The sequence below is a fragment of the Phragmites australis genome, chromosome 12, assembly GCF_958298935.1.
Source record: "Phragmites australis chromosome 12, lpPhrAust1.1, whole genome shotgun sequence".
Lineage (NCBI taxonomy): Eukaryota > Viridiplantae > Streptophyta > Magnoliopsida > Poales > Poaceae > Phragmites > Phragmites australis.
Window position 1 is genome coordinate 15,481,439 of NC_084932.1, and position 21,792 is coordinate 15,503,230.

At 45.0% G+C, this 21,792-nt stretch overlaps 1 protein-coding gene across 1 annotated transcript; it reads right to left on the reverse strand.

Moving 5' to 3' along the window:
- Positions 1–665: 665 nt before the first annotated feature.
- LOC133886350 (putative ATP synthase protein YMF19) lies at positions 666–17,720 on the reverse strand. Its single transcript, XM_062326082.1, has 2 exons — positions 17,598–17,720; positions 666–1,010 (listed from the first exon to the last, which is right to left on the reverse strand). Exons 1-2 carry the CDS (start codon positions 17,718–17,720, stop codon positions 681–683), a joined length of 453 nt encoding a protein of 150 aa, XP_062182066.1. The 3' UTR covers positions 666–680.
- Between the last annotated feature and the right edge of the window lie 4,072 nt (positions 17,721–21,792).

A 21,792-nucleotide genomic window follows, 5' to 3' on the forward strand; every position in this document is an offset into this window, starting at 1 on the left:
TGTGTTTCGATCTTTGGACACAAAACACATGCTGGGACTACCGGAACAGGATTCTGGTTAATCTTAGAGGTTGGTTTATGAATAATGATCCTCGTGATGATTGATTAGAATATTGTTTGGACGGTTCCTCACAGCTACATATTTGTTTATTGTCCTATACACAAAAAGAAAAAAAAACAATTAGCCCATAATTTGTAATATGTTATTCTTGTGATTTTTGTTAGGTTTTAAACCATTAGAATCGTGTTTAGTTTGTTGATCATCAATCCTCAAATGTGTTCATTGTATTGCTCGGTTTTCCAATCTATTCTTGCTTTCAAAATTAGGGATTGTTGTTTTGATCCAATATTTCCATGTGAATTTACTTCATTATTAGTTGGTGCAAGTCTTTAGTGAGTTTACCTACAGCCCTGGTTCATCCTTGTGAAACACATGTCCAGAATGTCTAGAAATGTAAAGCTTAAGTAAAGTAGAAAGGCTTTTTTGGATGAAAAGACTATGACTTCATAGTTTTCGTTTTTATAAACCTAACTCATTAAAATTCCGTCCATAAAGAAATTTCTAATTTCTAATAAGAAGATTGATCTTTGTTCTCCCTTGTGAGTGTAGAGTCGCTAGTCAGAGGCAAGGAATAGAGGAAAGTAGGAGATCGATGACAGGGTCAAAGGCCTTATTATAACTTATACCATTCTGAGTGGTCCTTGCCCGTGTGGAACATGTGTGAGCATTATGTTTTTCCAACAAGTGATCCGATTGGAAGAAGTGTTATATGAGGACTTCGAGATCAAATAGAGAATCTGTCTCTCCATTCCTCGTGAGCCACTTATTTCTCCGAAATCAGAGATCAGAGTGATTTTCCTCCTTTTTCCCAAATAGTCGACGGTCTTACACCATTGGGATACTTCGGATAAACTGGAGTACATATATGAGAGACCGGTGCTAAAACCTTTTCTCGAGATATCTTCCAAATTCTTAGGAAAGAGAGAAAGAAGTAAAAAAGCGGGGGATCGCTAAGAGCTCCTCTTCCGCTAAGACCAATAATCTAGAATCTATTCTTTTAAAGAAAAGGAAATTACCCACTCAACAAAGAGCGGAGTCGTTGTCGTGAACAGGATTCTTCCCACCCTTGGGAAGTAGGCTGGTAGAAAGAAATAGCTTTTCTCTCATCGCTGCTAGGCATTGATCCCATTTAATTCATTGCTTTCGTTGTGTTGTGTTACCAACAAACGTACCTTCACTCTTATGCCGCGTGGATTGCTCTCCCTTTGCTTGGCGGTACTTCTCTAGCCAATGACCCAGTGGACTATCCATGTCAAGATCGACCGAGAGGGGTTCAAAATCATTTAAGTTGACAGCCCTCTTGACTATTTTTATTACCCAATTTGCCGTCCTTCTCGATGCACGGCAAGAATTCCGGAGCCGGTTCGGCGTCGTCGGATCACAGTGATGGCATTGGGATCGCGCAGTTCCTTGGGGGCAAGAACTTTCTCATCACTGGTTGAACTGGATTCCTGGCAAAAGGTATTGATTCTTTCTCTCTCTATCTTCTTTGGATTAATTAGCATGTTATTGCAATCGTAATTCTGTGCTTGATTTCCATTGTTCTTCTGTGTATCAGTTCTTATCTACTATGTTCATCTTCACCTTGCACTGATGACCAGGGTAGCTCAACACATGTCAAGCACAGGCCTAAGGCTCTTATTTCTTCCCATACTTCATTCCTATTATGAGAGTTTCCATTTTCTGGCTTATGCTCTAAATTTTTAGATTGTGCAATGTTCAGTAAAATAGCCATAACATTGTAATACGGAATCCGATTTATGTGTTTTATGCTTGTTAGAAAGCTTACTTCAGCTTCTATCTAGATATCAAATTTTAGTGCATAGGTCAGCTTAGTTCAATCTATTTTTGTCTCATCAAGTTTTTGTGTAGTATTGTTGTTCTGGGTCCATAAAACAAAACAACAAAAAATAATTAGTAACCCTTCGTGAAAACTTTGATTCCATTGAGACTAGCTGTAGAAAGTTGCTCCGGGGCTTTGCACATTGCCATCTTGTCAATCATCTTGATCAGTAATCTGGTGCACTGATCATAGTAGAAAAAGTGAAAAGGGAAAAATCAGTACAAAAAAGAGATAAAAGTGTAGTGGTTCATACATTGATTATATTTATTTGCTACTGATCAAAATTATCTTGCTATCTATATTGTGCAAATCTTGTAGCCCTGCTCTCTTGTTTGAGAAACCAGCTAGTGTCTCTCCATATCTTATGCAACATAAGCTTTTATTTCTTGATTTGAGTTTGTATAGCTCCTTCTCTGGTTACATTAAAATCTGTTATCATTGTGTGTATGAGTTGCTTAAGCTTCACTTATATCTTCAATCAGCAACTAGATTAGTTCTAGCTTGGATTACTACTTAATTTGATAACATCTACAATTCAGATTTTCTAGGACAAACACTAAACCTTCCAAGATCCACATATTTACTACTTGTGCAATTACTCTTGAATTTTGATTTTACTTAACCATAACCATTGAGTTTTCTACCACCACTGGAGTGTGATCAACCCCTCGTCACAAGAAGGAACTGTAAGAACTTCAATTGGTAAGAAGGGTGAGGTTGGGAGATTTCCAATATTTCCATACATATACACATGTTACTATAGTTTTTTTTTTCACTGCTAAGAATTGTAGGTCAAATATTTATGGAACTTCCATTCTATGGAAGCAATGATCCCAAGGAGTATATTCAATGGGAGGAGCGGATGGAGAAGTTGATTAAATTTGAGAAGATTCCCAAAGCTTTAAAAGTTATATGAGCCACTATGGAGTTTTAAGACTATGCTTATACTTGGTGGTAGGAACTTCATGTGAGACAACTTATTACATCTTGGGAAAGATTAAAGGTGTTCACGCGACATGTCATGTGGAGAGCATAGCACAAGGGAGAAAATATATGCAAGACTACGATGTTTAACAGAGTTGTGCATTTCGGCGTGCTAGTATAACCAATGCATGTAAAGCAAAGATGAACTTCAAAAGTGTTCTAAATTCTAAGATTGCTTCTACACTTCAACATAAATATTTTAGTAACATCAGTGATCAAGCATTGTGTTATTGAGGCGCAGAAAAGAATTCAGAAGCAAGAGAAGATGGTCAAGCTTGGGGCTTTCCCTTTGGCCAAGCAGACATGTAGAGCTACCCCTTAGCTATGTGCGGTACATGAGAAGATCGTGGTTGATGGTAATTATACCATTGCTAGTCAACGGTCTTTACATGATACAGTGCATCAAAAACCATGTGGTATGAGAGTCACATAGCCCAATTGGGTGAGAGTGCTAAAGATAGCGAGTTGTGTGATTCCATCATATGTGAGGTTGAGAGCATCAAAATTTGAGATTGTGAGAGATCCACAAAAAGAAATGAGAGAAGTAGATAATAGGAAAAGTGAGGATATTTCTAAAACTAATGAATTCATATCTACTTCTACTATTTCTTACTTTGTGTAAGTTAATAAAGAAGAGGAAAAGGTAATTAATACTCAAAATACATCACTTGAGGAGGAAGGTAAAGACACTTACTTGCAGTACCTAAATCATATGAGGTTAGAAAAGGTAGCGAAATACATGCTGCTTTGGTTGTGCCACCAGAAATAGTGAGTAATTGTGAGTATATACCTGATACAATGAATTTATGTGAACCTATGTGTACATATTTGATTGATCCACGTTCTGAAAAAGTTATATATAATTTTACTCATGTGAAAACCATTACTTACAAAGAAGTTCTTTTTAGAATATCCTCTACTGATTATTTATTTTATATCATGCTTAGCAGATTATCTTATATGTTGGAAAATATTTCTAAAATTTCATCAATTAGATCACTTTTGAATACCTACACTCCGAAGTATAAATTTAACTTGTTTGCATATTGTGGTGTGGATAACATGTTCTATGTGTATAGACTATACATTACTTGTGATATTCTTGCTAGCTTGCATATGAATCTTATAGATCTCTTGCATGATGGAAAATATATCTGAAATTGTATCCATGAGATAACTTTTAAGTACCTACACTTAGAAGCATAACTTTAATTTGTTTCTAGATTGTGGTGTGGATAACAAATTCTATTTGTATAGAATATGCATTACTTGTGGTAATCTTGCTTGGTAGCATTTGAATCTTATGGATCTGCATGCTTTTGTGCCATACTTTGATAATCCTAAAATGAATGCAAACGATAGTGCTTGCTGGATAAAACGAAGTACAATGTGATGTTCCTGATACACACATACGACATATAGAAATAATCGGAGTAGCGTAGTTTAAGCTTGCAAGATACTAAATTCTAATACAACCTTACAAAATTCGAGGACAACTTTTCTTCAGGGGAGGGGGAATGATGAGAATGATATGTGTTCAAGCGTTGATTTGACATAATTCATTATACACCTGCTATTATGTGCATAACAAGGAGAACTAAAAATGTTGTTAATTACATATACCATGCATATACGTTGCTCTTTGTTTAGTATATATTTAGGCTATCAAAAGCTGAGGATGACTTTTCTTGAAGAGGGGATGGATGATGCAGGTATCCCTATATATCATACACTACATGCTATTCCACCAATTATTATGAATGCTTCAAGTACATCTAAACAACATGAACTCACTAAAAATATTGAAAGTATCTTTGATGTTCCCATGCACAATCTTGTGTCACTAGTTCATCGTATGAGAATTGTATGCTACCTAATATTTGTTGTACCATTGCGCACAAATTTGAATGCAGAGAAGCTTGGATGTGCAAATATATGTTGTCGACCCAGCGAGAGGCAAGAGAGGTAGAGAAGCCCGAGTAGAATGGATGCAGTTTTATCCATCAAATTCTACATGAATTCTACTTCAACACAGAAGACTCTAGTGTGCAAAGTGTATATATTTGGAAATGATATGGATTCTACTTTCCAATGAATCAAACAATGCATAATTTGGATCATTCTACAAGGATTTATGCTGATTTTGATGGATGCATCACAAGCTGACCCGAGCGATGCACATTACTTGATGATGTGGAGCCCATGGCTAGTAAGGTGTCTAAAGACTATATCCAGATGTTCTAGGCCTTTCCAAGTGCATGTGAGACTTGCCTTTCCTCAAATCAATGCAATCATGGCGAACCAAGATAGGAAAAATTTAAGTTGACTTGGACTTGGTTTGGTGCAGCCAGACAGACACGGGTTAAAAGTTCCATAAGTCCCTAATATGGAGTTGGTTTTTGCTCTATAAGTACACGTTGGAAAGCTTATTTCATAAGCTTCCCAACAGATTTGCCTCCCATTATCAGATTCATCACGAGCTAGTCACAACCATCACAACAATGCATCAGTTGTAACTTAGCACTACGTAAGAAACCATCAAAGGGGACATGTTATTAGTGACGGCTCCTCAGTACCCATCACTAGTGCACTATTAGTGACGGGTCCAGTGCCGACCCATCACTAATGTGTGGCTCGGACTGGGACCCGGCCACCCGTCACTAATGAGGGTTCATTAGTAATGGTGAGTGAATGACTCATCACTAAAGACATTAGTGATTGGTCATATTAATTTTTGTCACTAATAATTCTGTCATTAGTAGCGGGTATATAGGGCATATGTCACTAAATATAGGCTACTCATTAGTGACGGGTCGTTATGAGATCCGTCACTAATATTAAGTAATTAGTGATGTGTTGTAGTTGTTATGTCACTAATGACCGACTCATTAGTGACGGGTGTCCTTATAACCTGTCACTAATTTCTACCACTCCTATCTGCTCGACCACTCTTATCCACCCATTTCTCTCTCTCGACCACCCTCATCTTCGCTCACGTCCACTCGCCTCCTCCTCCTGCCGCTGCTACCGTTCACACCTCGCCGCCAATGTTGCCGCCATCCTCCTCCCTCCACCATGGCCTAATGTACGCCAACACCCCCCTCTACCCACTAGGGTTAGGGCGATGGTTCAAGGTAGTGGCATGGGCTGTAGGCATTCCCCCACCGGTGTTCCCCCACTAGCCACAATCGAGACTGATCATAGTAACTTCTTTTCTTTTTCTCCCTCATTGTTAGGCTTATAGTAACACTCATTAGGACACAACAATTTAATTGAGTTTATAGTACATTAGGCTCAATTCATATCATCCTATCATGTAGGTGTTGAAACCGATCCTTTGGTTTAAAGAGGTAATCCCTACGATAGGTGGTACTGTACCTTTGGTGCAATCCACTATAGATGGAAGATTTTGTGAAGCTATCTATCTCTTTTGACATACGTTCAAGGAGAGAAAGTAGTGGGGATATCACTATTAGGGCATGTGGCAAGGTATCACAAATTTCGTTGCATTCCAAAAAAACCGCCATTGGAGGGTGCCTGAAAGTGCTTGAGTAGCAAGGGTTCTTTTTGCGTGACTACAACTATTTTTGAATAAAAGCACTTGAGGAGGGCGAAGAGGATTTGGCTTCGATCAATGAGAGGCTTGCTTAGTTCTATGAATATAATATGGTACAGTAATATGTAATCCGGTTGTTTTGATATACATGACTGCTAGCATGTATTATTTTCATAATTTTATTTTCTTTGCTTGTAGGATATTTTTTGGTGACACCTTTGCGGTAACTAGCTTTCATGCTATCTTAGATCAGGCCATGGAGCATCTTGGGTTAAGCTTTTATGGCCCCATAGTGGACTTTACTACTGAAGATAACTTCCAGGATGATATAAGATATCATTTAAGTGGAAATGAATCAGCTAATAAGACCTCGTTTACTGTCTATGGTAAAGCATCAGGTCATCCATACCAAGTGAAAGAGAGCGCACTAATTCATGGGCTAATGTATATCAATGAAGTACTAGGATACAATATTGTAGATTTCAACTATGTGAAATATCAAAGGTTATGTGCTTCGGCAAATGCTCAAGTGTAATGATGTATGGATATTTGCATAAGTACGTAATGTATGCATAACTACATTGTATAACTGACTTAAGTCAAATTCAAGTTTCTAGATGTATATCAGTGTTCTTGAAAATGAAGATGGCTGCCAAATCCTTGCATTACTTTAGGATGCCGTCCATCGAAGTTCAGTTCCATTCTGTTGAATGGGATGTTGAAGTACCCTCTATTTGCATGCATACCTCTATCCTGAAAGTCAATCTCTTCTTGTAGAAGTCATTAGTGATGGGTCTTAGTTTCCACCTGTCACTAATATGTCATTAGTGATGGTTAACTTATCACCCATCATTAATGTTAAATAATTAGTGACGAATGTCCTTATAAACTAAATGTAGCCTTGGCGGCTCCCTGCCGGGGCCACTCATTATTGATGGGATGTTATGAGACCAGTCACTAATGACTCACTCATTAGTGATGGGTGTTCTTATAACCCGTTCACTGATGAGTTATGTTTACTGTTATTTTATTCACCGAGCAGCATGACCAGACAGTGTCCATCCGCTGTGGCTGCTCGGCAAAGGGGCATTTTTTTTTGCGATTCTGTTGAGGCCAAATCAAATCTCGGTGATTTAAAGTTGGTGTCTGTTCCTGGCCTTTGAAGGTTTGCCTCCTCCCTCTCCTCCTCCTATTGCTCATATATGCATGGTGGATTCTAGGGATTGAGTTAGAATCAACAATTTTGCTCTTTCTCCCAAATCTTAATATATGTGGATTGTCCCCATTAATTAGTATACATGCATAACCCACGTCTCCCATTCGGGAGTGTTTGATTATAAATATGACTTAGCAACTCGTCATATTTGTAAGAAGACGCTCCTAAATTGTCCACGTACTTTGGACAGTTCGAGGATATGTGGTCCAAGTAGTAGGTTTCTATGCTCTTGTCTGGTTCTAGAGAGAATTTTGGTGGTGTCTCACTGTTGTTCTCCAAATACACACCCTCTTAGCTTGTTGTCGAGACGTGTATTTGGAGAACAGTGGGGAGGTGCTACCAAAATTTTCTGCACAACTGTACAAGAGCATGCAAACCTACTCGGATGACATATCCTCGAATGGGATTAGGATCTATTAGAAATTAGCTACGATCCTTCGCCATAGATAACATGTATCATATTTAGATGTTAATTGTTCTCTTGAATATCACTAGAACACACGTACACACTTAATTTAGTTAAATTGAGTTAGAATTTTTATACTTATTCTATCTTCTCTGTCGTTTCTATTTAGAATTAATATTTTTCAATTTGTAAATGGTGGACTGAACTTGGATGTACCTTGATTGTCATACTTGTAACGAGTACATAAGTAGGGTGAAGTCTTTCTTGACTGTCGTGGTGGCGGATATAGAAGGTCAGGGTAAACTGGCATTTTGGTGTCCATTCTGTGATTGCAAGAATGAGAAGAAGTTCCCAAAATCTGACAATGTGTACGATCACTTGTTAAGGCATGGATTCAAAGTGAGATATCACGTTTGGAACTAACACGGCGAGGAAGGCCTTAACAAAGGGTAAATGGATCAGGTCCTCCTAAACGGCAGTATGGATCAAGGACTCCCGTCAGCCGATGATATGGATGATTATCTCAGGGACGCAGACATATTAGGATTCAATGATGACTATATGGATTTTGTGGAAAATATGGACCATATGGTGCATGATGCTGAGGGGCACGACGAGTATAATGATGGCGAGTTTGCCAAATTCCAGGAACTAGTCTGAGACTCGAAGACACCATTTTATCCTGGCTATAAGGAGAAATACATGCTGCTGTTTGCGATGCTTACACTTTTGCGATTGAAGGCAACCCATCATTGGTCTGATAGGAGTTTCAAAGTATTGTTGCATCTGCTAAAGGACATGCTACTAGAGGGAAACAAGGTGTGTAAGACCGTCTACGATGCGAAGAAGGTAGTTTGTCCTTTGGGATTGGAGGTAGAAAAATACATGCATGTAAGGAGGATTGTGTCCTGTTTCGTGGAGAGTATGCTGACCTGGATCAATATCCTATTTGTGAAACCTATCGATACAAGCGTAGAAATGACGATGGCGATGTGGAGGAAGGCAACAAGAGAAAAAGGCCTCCTAGAAAGGTGATGTGGTATGCCTATGTAATTCCCCATTTGAAGCATTTGTTGCAGAACAAAAAGGAGTCCCAATTGTTGCGGTGGCACAAGGAGGGTCATAAGAACTACGTGATGATACGGTACCCCGCAGATTCAGCTCAGTGGCGAACCATTGATTCCACATTTGGGTGGTTCGTTGAAGAATTAAGTAATATTAGGTTTGATATGAACATAAATGGCATGAATCCATTTGGTAACATGAGTACCTCACATAGCACCTGGCCTATTGTACTATCTATCTACAACCTTCCATCTTGGCTTTGTAAAAAGTGAAAATGCATTATGTTGTCAACCTTAATTCCTGGTCTGAGTCAACATGGCAACAACATCGATGTGTACCTCAGAACATTGGTGGATGATCTTAAAGGACTCTAGTTTGAAGGCGTTGACGTTTGTGATCAGTACAAGCGAGAATACTTCACCCTACATGCCATGTTGTTCATCACCATCAATGATCTGCCAATACTTCATAACTTGTCAGGGCAGAGTTAAAGGAAAGGTGAAGCTTACCCCCAATGCTTAGATGACACTGAGAGTATGTGGTTGAACGAGTCAAAGAAACAGTGTACATGCGACATCGACGTTTCCTTCAAAGGAACCATCAGTACTGAAAAATAAAGTCTCGGTTTGACGGCACAAGGGAGAAAGTGTCACCTCCAAGGCATTTCAGCGGGCAAGAGTCTATGATAAGGTTAAGGATATCAATGTTGCCCTTGAAAAGCGAAAATGATCCTCCACTAGTGATGAAAATGGAATGTGGAACAAGAAATCAATTCTCTGGGAGCTTGATTATTGAAAATACTTAGACATTCATCATTGTATTGATCTCATGCACGTAGAGAAGAATATTTTTGATAGTATCCTTGGTACAATGCTCCACATGAAGGGGAAAACAAAAGATCATGAAAACGCAAGAGCTGACCTTGAAGAAATGGGCTTAAGGCTGGAGCTTCATGTCAAGGATACAGATAAAGGGAAATTCCTACCCCTATATTTCATCACCCTATCCAAGAAGGAGAAAAAGGAATTTTGCGTTCTTGCATGGTGTGAAAGTTTTCTCCGGTTAGTCGTCCAACATTAGAAGACTTGTTTTGGTGAAAGAGCAGAAAATGGTTTGCCGGCATGAAAACTCATGATTGCCATGTGATGTTGACGCAGATGATTATGGTTGGAATTAGAAACATGTTGCCAATTGTTGTTCGAGAGGCTATCATGAGCCTGTAATTTTTTCAATGCAATTGGTCAGAAGGTACTCAATCCGGAAGCGCTAGGCGAGCTAGAAAAAAGACACTTCGAGATTCTATGTCTTCTAGAGATGTATTTTGTACCATCACTTTTCTATATCATGGTCCATCTCATAGCTCACCTTGTGAAGGAGATTTATTTTCTTGGCTCTGTGTTCCTGCATCAGATGTATCCATATGAGCGATTCATGGGCGTTCTCAAGTCGTACGTAAGGAATAGAGCTTTTCCTAAGGGGTGCATTGCGCAGGGTTACTCTAGAGAGGAGGTAGGGGAGTGGTGCATTAATTACATGGACCCAGATAACCCAATTGATGTGCCTCATTCTTGCCACGAGTGTAGGCTCGCAGGGCAAGGAATTCTCGGGAAACATGTAATTACTCCGGTTGGGAAAAATAGAACAGCCTGAGGATAATGGTTGATGATCGCTATCAAAGGTCTCTCCAGAACCTTCGGCCTCCGGACTCAGCAGGAGGCCTTACCCCCAAAAGCTACAGCAAGTCCCCCCAAAGCCTTTAGACTACGAACTGAACAGGAGGCCTTATCCCCAGAGGCTGTGGACCCCTTCGGGCTGCTCCTTCGGTGCCCATGCGGCCTTCCGAAGCCTAAAGACGTGACCGGCCTCCAGAGATAATATCAGGGAAGCAAGGACACCCTCTCTGTAGCTGACCTGACCCGATGTGATGGGCAATTAATACCGGTGCAAGTTGTTCTTATCCTGACACCCCAACACAATGCAAGTCGTCCTGACACCCCTGGTAGAGTGGCACCAGGCTGTAATTGGCAACCTGCTCTCCCCTCAGGGGGCAGGCACCAAAATATTTACCACGGTAGATATTTATCTTCTATGTAGGGTAAAAGTTAGCTATCCAGGATAAGGCCCAGAAATTTGGCCAGGTCCTAGATATTTGTACATCATGATAACTTGTACACTAAGCTACGTACTACCTTATACATAGGGGGTCGTGGTCACCTAGAAGGGGGAGGTCAGAAAGAGCCCACTCAACACAGCACAGAGGAGCACACACAAGTCTTCCTGTGATACTTCCCCTAGTTCAGTCCATATATTTACTATCAATACCTTTGTGGGGTTCCTTCCTCTCAAACTTTGTCTTCAAGCTTGACTCTCACTGTACTTGCTGGGACAAGACGAACTCTTGTTCTAAAAGTGGCACCGTCCGTGGGGAATGAACACAAAAGTGCCAAAGAGAGGTAGGAATTAACCAGAAAAACCACCAACATGCTAGCCGTCATATCCATTGTTACAACCATGCAACTATATGCGTGGCTGTCTCAGCCGTGCGCATCACATATACCCTCCAGCCATGCTACCATATGGGAAGGCGTTCCTTCGGCCTTGACCAACTCAAAACCTTGGGTCAGTATGGAAACTCCAGATGAAACGGAGCCCTTCCAGCCTCCACATGGTGAAGACCTCGCTGCAACAGAAGAGGTTTGGCTAAGATCGTAGACAAGCAAGCCGCCTTCCAGTGGTTTTGAGGGGTCGAACCCCAGAATGTTCTCACCTTGACTTGGTCCCAAGGTATCTCCTTCGACAGCACTTGGGACGCCTCAGGCGAGCCAACACCTTCGGAGAATCTGTCCACCCAGCGTCCTCCTCGCCCCCCCCCCCCCCCCCGGCGAAAGAAGGTTCCGAAGAGCCACAATGCTCTGGAGTCGGCAGACCCTGCCAGCGCCTTTGACACAACCCTCATAACGCTAACCACATGTGGGGAACCCCAAGTCCACCTCATCTAGGGACGCACAGTCAGAGCCACCGCAGCTCAAAAAACAGGCTCACCAAACAACCCCGATGATCTCCCCAAAGGAAAGGAGCCCCTAGGGAGACCACAGGCTCCGGGGCACACGGCCCTCAGCAGCGACCTCAACATCAACCACAAGTTTCAATACCCCCAGAGTCATACGGGTGTATCCTACACGGACTATGGCGCGGCCACAACACCAACGACTACCGAACCCTCACGACCTTCCGGGAGGAGTACCTCAAAAGACAAGCAGGATACCTGGCCAAAGAGGGAATCAGCGAAGGACGGCACAGGGGTCAGAAGCCTGGGGTAAACTCCTGGGCAGATCCCTGGCCCTCTGACCCTGCTTCGTCGCCACCAACTCTGCTACTGATAGTGCAATATCCCAACAATGAGGACTAAATCAAAGAATGTCGTCACTAGGCCCCGAGCCGATTACCTCTGGAGCTAGGCAGTGACTAAGGGCCGAGGGGGTCGAGGACCACCTCTCCCAGCCTAGTCGTAGGCTTCGAGGCCTTCAAGCCTTATAATATAGGCTTTATTCTGGCAAATTTATGCCCACTATTACCTATAGATTGTTTACCTAGCTGGTCTATCTTTCATATAGTACGATAAAAATATGCTGGAGGCCTCCAACCTTACTGCTAGAAGTTTTTATAACAGATAGCCATCAGGTAGAAATGGTAAATCTAAATTATGTCCCTGTTTAGCAGTAAGCAGTAGAACTTAATTTACATCTTCATTTGACATGAGTTATGAATAGTCATGTGACCTAGCTATGTCTTGTACTGCAATTAGCTGCTTATTACCAATAGTAGACTGCAAAACTTAACTAGTAACATAACCATGCAAAACCCACACCTGCAGTTGCGCCGCATGCCTAGGTCACCCAGAGGTTAGATTTTGCAAGGGTGTCTTGGAAGGCATTGCATAGCCTCAGCAGTGTCAAAGCCACGCCCCGGGGAATGTCCTCGGGGGTGGTGATGCGGTGCTCTAAGGAATTCTATCACAAGGAATCATCATTGCACGACATGCCTACACACGGTAGGCACAGCAGGCCTAGGTCACCTCGCAGGCATCAAGCTTAGGTTTCCTGGAAGGCGCTGCATAGCCTCGATAGTGTGTAGATGCGGGTTATCAAGGGACTTCCTTGGTAATGTAGTTACGGCACCCCCGACGGATTTCTTTGGGCGGCGTGACATGCCCACGCACCTGTAGGCATTGCTTGCCTAAACCTAAAGTCATCTGAAAAGGTTTCCCGGAGGGTAGGCTTTGCCCTGGCAGGCTGTGGAGCCCAAACACCTGTAGCAGCACAGCATGCCTAGGTCACCCAGAGGGCAGATTATGCCAGGGTGTCCTGGAAGGCATTGCATTGTCTCGGTAGTTTGGACACCATATATCAAGGGATGACCTTGATGCGAGGATGCGGTGCTCTGAGGAATGCTGTCACAAGGAATCCTTGTTGCACGACATGCTTATATACCACAACCGTAGCATGCCTAGGTCATCGCGAGGGCATCAAGCCAAGGTTTCCTAGAAGGTATTGCATAGCTTTAGTCGTATAGATGCCATGCGCCGGGGCACACCTTTGGTGGACAGTGTTGCGGTGCACTCGGCGCATTCTCTCGGGGGCACGAAAAGCCTACAAACCGCGGGTGTAACATGCCTAGGTCACCTGGAAGGCAAGATTGGCTAGGTTTTCTAGAAGGTATTGCGTAGCCCCGATAGTGTGTAAAGCCTTCGGCATTAATACAGGCCGAAGGGAATACAAAACCTCCAGCAAAAACAGAGAGTCCTACAAAACCTCCAGCAAAAACGGAGAGTCTTCTACAAAGCCTTCGGCAAAAACGGAGAGTCCTACAAAACCTTTGGCAAAAACGGAGAGTCCTACCAAACCTCTGACAAAAATAGAGAGTCTTACAAAAGCTCTGGCAAAAACAGAGGGTCCTACAAAACCTTCGGCCAAAATGGAGAGTCCTCTACAAAACCTCCGGTAAAAACGGAGAGTCCTACAAAACCTCCGGCAAAAACGGAGAGTCCTACCAAACCTCCGACAAAAATGGAGAGACTTACAAAAGCTCTAGAAAAAATAGAGAGACTTCCAAAAACCTCCATGAGGCAGAGCGTATTACGAAAACCTCTGCCAAATAGTCTTGCAAAACCTCCGCACAAATTGAGAGACTCCCAAAACCTCTGCAAGATGGAGAGTCTTACAAAAGCTCTGGCAAAAACGGAGAGACTTCTGAAAACCTCCACGAGGCGAAGCGTCTTACAAAAACCTCCGCAAAATAGTCATGCAAAAACCTCCGCCAAAACGAAGATACTCCCAAAACCTCTGCATGACGCAGAGTCTTACAAAAGCTCCGAAAAAAATGGGGAGACTTCCGAAAACCTCCGCAAGGTGGAGCGTCTTACAAAAACCTCCACCAAATAGTCTTGCACAACCTCTACCAAAACGGAGAGACTCCCAAAACCTCCGCAAGACGGAGAATCTTACAAAACCTCCGCAAGACGGAGAGAGTTCCAAAAACCTCCGCAAGCGAAATTTCTTCCAAAAACCTTCGCTAGATGGAGAGGTTCCAAAAAACCTATCGAAAAAAATCCCCCGGCATCTTTAAGGCAAGTGCCTTCGTACTAGAGGGGTGCGAGCTCACTAGCCCCTGACAGGAACAGCCAATAGACCAAAGGGGTATGAATCTCCCTCCCCACAGGAAGAGGTATGGTCCGTATGACTCAGACATGTATGGGAACAGGTAAAGTAATTACCCTGCAGTCTCATCTAAAGACATGGTTCATGTGTCGTTTATGAAGATCATGCTTACGTTAGGTAAAAACCCACTCTGCGCGACACGAGAAATAGTATGGTATTCCCAACTGGTTATTGCAGGAACTGGGTAGTAGCTAAGGGCTGAGGGGGCGAGGACCACCTCCCCCACCTGGCCTTCAGCTTCGTCTCCGACACACCGTCGCTAGGCTCCGAGCGGATTACCTCTAGAGCCGGGCAGCGGCTAAGGGCCAAGGAGGTCGAGGATCACCTCTCTCATCTGGCCTTTGGCTTCGCATCTAACACGCTGTCGCTAGGCTCTGGGTAGATTATCTCTAGAGCCGGGCAGCGGCTAAGAGCCGAGGAGGTCAAGGACCACCTCTACCGTCTGGCCTTCGACTTCGCCTCCGACATGCCATCGCCAAGCTTCGGATGGATTAACTCCGGAGTCGAACAGCGGTTAAGGGCCGAGGGGGTCAAGGACCACCTCCCCCACCTAGTCTTTGGCTTCACCTCCGACATGCAGTCACTAGGCTCTGGGCAGATTACCTCCGGAGCCGAGCAGCGGCAAAGGGCCAAGGGGGTCGAGGACCACCTAGCCTTCGGCTATGCCTTTGACATGCTGTCGCTAGGCTCTTGGCCGATTACCTTCAGAGCTGGGCAGCGGCTAAGGGCTGAGTGGGTCGAGGAACACCTCTCCCATCTGCCTTCTCCTTCGCCTTCGACACGCTGTCGCCAGGCTCCGGGTTGATTACCTCTAGAGCCGGGCACTGGCTAAGGGACGAGGAGGTCAAGGACCACCTCTCCCGTTTGGCCTTCGGCTTCACCTCTGACACGCCATCGCCAGCCTCCGGGCAGATTACATCCAGAGCCGGGTAGCGGCTAAGGGCCGAGGGGGTCGAGGACCACCTCTCCCATCTGGCCTTCGGCTTCACCCCCGACACACCGTCACCAGGCTCCGGCTGGATTATCTCTAGAGTTGGACTGCTGCTAAGGGCCAAGGGGGTCGAGGACCACCTCTCCCTCTTAGCCTTCGGCTTCGCCTCCGACACATTGTCGACAGGCTTTAAACAGATTGCCTTCGAAGCTGGGCAGTGGCTGAGGACTCGAAGGGTCGAGGACCAGCTCCAGAGCTTGTCTCCAAAGGTTCCAGATGGACTTCGCTAGGTCAGAAATCTGGAACATATTTGGAAGAAAGCCCTACCAGCACCGAGCCCGAGGTTTATGTGATAACCGGGAATGATGAGGTCGCCACTTCTTCACCCGGCCCTCCTTAGTTACCCTACATATCTACACCACCAGATTCTTGAGGCCACCTCTCCTCCAGAACGAACAAAACTAGTGATGATCTATGCGAATTCTCAGTACCTTGGTCATCCAAAAAACTAGCCATCGCCCACGAAGGGGATGATGAAGCGCGGCTCGAAGGCACGAAGGCAAACAGACATGTGGTCCCCTGCTCGAAGGATACCCTTACACTTCGGCCCAAAAAGAGATACAATTGCCCCCAAAGGTTCAATTATATTATTAAACAAATCGTGCACCTAGAGGATGCGTACAAGAAGTAAATAGTACAAAGGCCACTACAGAGGGGACAAACCTCGAGAGAAAAAACTAGGGGGAGAAAGAGTACAATGTGGCAAAAGACAACTATGACCTGCAGCAGGGCCATAGTCGAACGGCAAAACAGGGATGTCCACGAAGCACCCCCGAAGGCCACCTTCGCCTCGTATGGATCTCGGCAGGGGCCACACATGGAGCGGCGTATGCACCTCATCCGCGGAATGCTGCCATGGAAGGTGATGCAGTAGTCAGCCCCCTAGCTATCAAAAGACGAAGAAGAAACTAAAGGGGCCATCGCTGGGGCCTCCTCCCGCTTCTTCCCAGCCCTCGCTGCCAAAGTCCACTCCTCCTCCTCACTCTCCACATCATCATCGGAAATATCGATGATCTGGACAAGCATGGTCTCCTGAACCGGGGGTTGTGCAGGGGCGACAGGCAGCTGTCCATCCTGTAGGGACAGAAGCTAGACTGCCACCAGCGCCACCACCAGTGGCCAAAACAACCCAGCCCCAGTAGAAGCAGTCGAGATCATCGATGTTTCCGAAGAGAATGGGGAGGAAGACGATGCCATATTCAAAGTCAAGTTAACTGCTCGCTCGTGGGGTGGTGATAGATCCCGCCAAATGACCCCTGCTTTATACCCGGGCCGAGTAGCCACGTACGCCCACGAAAAGAAGCAGAACCAATGCGGTGTCAGTCCATGGCGTCCCTCATTAATCTCTGGGGGCCGATGGACATATCCCGGTCATTCCACCAGCACGTGGCAACATCCCACGACAACACCTCATTTTTTGCATGAACGTCCTGTCACATTAATGACCTAGGCTCCTTTCGGCACCTGCCAGGGGTGTGGGCACAACACCTAGACGAACCCACATATTATATAGTTAGAAAGACGCTAGTGACACATCCCATCGTACCGTCCTCAAACTGGCAAATGTGGGGACTCCCTGATCCCACACGTAACCCCCCGCTCAGACAAACTCAAATGGCGAGAAGATCCATCACCAAAAAATCCAAAGAATCTAAAAGGGCCTCAGCACGGACCCCGAAATTCATCGCCTCCACTGACACCCCTCTGGCCTCAACTCCCGATACTGCATACTCCAACTCTAATAGGCTCCAGAACGTACCTCCTCTGCTGATACATCTTCGGTCTTCGACTCCGACTTCGACGCCGGCTGCACCTCCGACCTCAGCATAACCCCAGGGTGTGCCACCATCACCATTGCACTGTCAGCCTTGAGCTTCCCCATCAACGCCTGTAGTTCCCACCGAAAAACTCGTCAGGGACATGGAATGGCCTTCCGGCATTCTTGTTACAAACCCAGGCCGGAGTTGGTTTTCCTCTACATCCTCTCACCCCTCCAAATGTTGAGGCAAGAGAATGAGAGGGTACTATTAGGGGAAATAGACCAACCTAAGGATAATTGTTGACAATCGCTATCAAAGGTCCCTCCAGAGCCTTCGGCCTCCAAACTCAGCAGAGGCCTTACCCCCAAGAAGCTGCGAACCCCTTCGGGCTGCCTCTCCGGCACATACGTGGCCCTTTGAAGACTCAAAGCTATAGAAAGTCCCCTAGAGCCTTTGGACTCTGAACTCAAAAGGAGGCCTTATCCCCAGAGGCTACGAACCCTTTCGGGCCACTCCTCCGGTGCCCATGCGACCTTCCAAAGCCTAAAGGCGTGACCGGCCTCCTAAGGTAATATCAGGAAAGAAGGGGCACCCCCTCTGTAGCCAACCTAATGCGAGGTGATGGATGATTTTTGCCGGTGCAAGTGGTGCTTATCCTGACACCCCAACACGACGCATGTCATTCTGACACCCCCAGCAGAGCGGCTGTCGGTGAATCAGGAACCAGGGGTCCCCGAATCCCGAGGCCAGGCCAGCAATCCACCACGTGGCACCTTCCCAAAGGGTTCATCTCCGCGAGGTACGAAAAGACTAAGTCCCGGGAGAGGGCACTCGGGGCCATGAACAGTGATCCCCGAGTACCCGGGTTCCCCGATGATCTACGAAGACCAAGTGACCGAGAAGAGAGTGCTCGGGGAGGTGAGCAGTGACCCCCGAGCACCCAAGTCCCCTGATGACCTGGAAAGCCAAGTACCAGGAAGGGTGTGCTCGGGGCTGCGAACAGTGGCCCCCAAGCACCCGAGTACCCCGAGGACCCAAGGAAGGTAGTTTCGGGAGAGAGTGCTCGGGGTTGCGAGCAGTGGCCCCCGAGCACTTGGTTCCCCGAAGACTCGAACAGTCAAGTCCGGGAGAGAATGCTCAAGGCCGTGAATAGTGGCCCCCGAGCACTCGGTTCCCCGAGGACCGAGAGAAGGCGTTTTCGAGAGAGAGTGCTCGGGGAGGTGAACAGTGACCCCTAAGCACTCGGTTCCCCAACGGTCCAAGAAGTCCTTCGTCGGTGGCCCCCGCAGGGGTCCAGCGATGAGGTGGTAGCCTGTGAAAGGCCCGATGCTGAATTTAAGAGGCATGTGGCCTATCACCTCCAACTGGTCCTGCCACGCTCGGTGTCAGTCCCTGCCACATTCTGGCAGAAGGGCGTGGGGACATTTAATGCACGAGTCCCATCCTGCGTCATCCGGCGTGCCTCGGGATACCTTCGCAAGGCCCGAGGGGCCCCGTCTGCCGCCCTGCTGTGGTAGGCATACAAGACCGAACGGGCATGCTGGGCTGCTCTGTGGCTGCTCGGTGGGCCCTCTCCACGGTGCCCGTTGCTAGCGTCATTATGACGACCGAAGACCAGGCGGGGGCGTGTTTTGAACCCCCCGTCACTTCGCGCAGAGGCCATGATGACTGCCTTTACATTTATGGCACCTTGGAACTCACGCCCTCCCTTTCGAGGCACGCTACCACCGTCGAGTATTTAAGGGAGCCAGCAGGCACGGACAAAGATGATCCAGAGAAGAACAGAGGAACGCTCGAACTCTCAGACACTTGCTCAGAGACCGAAGAACATCTTCGTACAAGCATAGAAGCTGAGACCACTAAAGAACAAGGAGCCCGAGGCTCTAGGATAGACAGACATTCTTGTAACCAGCAACATTCCTGAGAGACATTCTTAGGGCATTTATAGCATCCACACAGGAGTAAGGTATTACGCTCAGTGCAGCCCGAACCTGTCTAAAAATCCCTCAAATGCATTTACTGCATCCTGCATTAGATCATTCCTCTAGCCATCGCATTTATACCCATTTATTTCTCCAGCAAACGTATTCAAAATCATCCCCCTGGCCGAATCTCAAAAATGGGTCCCTCAGGATCCCTACGATAGGAGTTAACCCTCCGACAGCGGCACTGGGTTGTAATGGGCAACCAGCTCACCGCTCAAGGGACAGACACCAAAATAGTTACCACGGTAGATATTTATCTTCTATGTAGGGTAAAAGGTAGTTATCAAGGGCAAGGCCTAGTAATTTGGCCAGGTCCTAGATATTTGTACGTCGTGATAACTTGTACACTAAGCTACGTACTACCTTCTAAATAGGGGGTCATGGTCGCCTGGAAGGGGGAGGTCAGAAAGAGCCCGCTCCACATAGCATGGAGGAGCACAATCACAAGTCTTCCTGTGATACTCCCCCTAGTCCAGTCCATATTTTTACTATCAATACATTTGTGGTGTTCCTTCCTCTCAAACTTCATCTCCAAGCTTGAGTCTTCTACTCTTGTTCTAACAATTCTTGAGCCGATGGCATATGACCAAGCTCATTTCCTTGTGTTGCAACAAATGAGCGAAGTGTCCTCATATATCGACGAGCATAAGCAGTTGCTTCTTCACGAGAATCCAGGGTGGACTGAAGCTTGGCTTGCGAAGCAACATATGCAAAGGTTCAACACTTGGTTTTAAGATCGAATCAATCAATCGAGTACTCCTACAAGTGATTTGATCAGGAAACTATCAGCAGGCCCTATATACACAATTACAACATATGAAGGGTACGATATAAATAGTTACATGGTTTACACGGTTGCCCAAGATCAGAAAAGCACATACCAGAACAGTGGTATCCGTGTAGATGCTTATGATAACAACATACATAGGAGCACATACTACGGTCAGATAGAGGATATCTAGGAACTGGATTACTTGGGATTCAATGTACCCCTGCTTCGGTGCCAATGGGTACACGGGACAAAGGGCGTTACGAAAGATAAGTACGGATTCACTAGTGTTAATCTCAAACTTGTCGGATATAAGGACGAACCTTTCGTACTGGCTAAACAAGTTGCCTAGGTGTTTTATTAGACTGACACAACAGATAAGAAACTTCATGTGGTTCTCACCGGTAAAAGACGCATCGTCGGAGTGAAAAACATGGTTGATGAGGATGAGTACAATCGATTTGATGAAACCCCCCTTTTGCTACTGCAATCATACCACAAGTTGCATAGAACATGAAGACTCCATACCTACGTTTCGACCATAACGAAGGGATCCATATCAAGAAAGCACAAAAATGGCTGTCACATGCCAAATGATACATGAATCAATGTAACCTCAAATTTGTAATGTTTGTAATATTTAGTTAAGTCAGAATTTCAATGTAACCTCAAATTTGTAATATTCAATTAAATCTGAATTTCAATGTAACATCAAATTTGTAATATATGTAATATATGTAATATTCAGTTATGTATAAATTTTAATGTAACCTCAAATTTGTGATATATTTGCAGGAGAATACGGCTGCCAAATCCTGACTTTGCTTCACGATGCAGCGACTATACAAGTAAATCCCTAAGAGGGATGAGCACATTAGTGACAGGTGAGAACTTCACGTGCCAGTAAAGATATAGATAGTGATGGGTTAATTTACAACACATCAATAATGATCAAATCATAGTCCATTACTTACCTAGTTTACGGTGGTAATCCGAATTTAGCAATTTAGATTTAGCACCCTTCTTCTGTAGTCCGGATGGGTATTTTTTTGTGTAATTCAGACCTTCTTTTGTAGTGACGAACTTACTTATCCTAAATTAATGAAAAGGTTAGTTAATTGGAAAAGTGTATTAAATTGAGAATGCAAGTGAGACAGCTAATTGAGTACATTTTTCTCATCATCGGATTATCTTGCTACCAAATTCTGACTTTACAGGGCGGTAAATCCACCCATCACTGTGACCCAATCATTAGTGATGGGTTGTAAATTCACCCGTCACTAATGATATGTTTATATATAACATGCACGGGAACCCTAGCCTCCGATTTTTCCTAAGTCCTGTCACGCCCGCCACCTATTCCTCGTCTCCTCCTTCTCCCAGTCGTCCCTGAGGCCGCCACCATCGCTCTGCCATCCCCATCCCCTTCCTGACGCCATT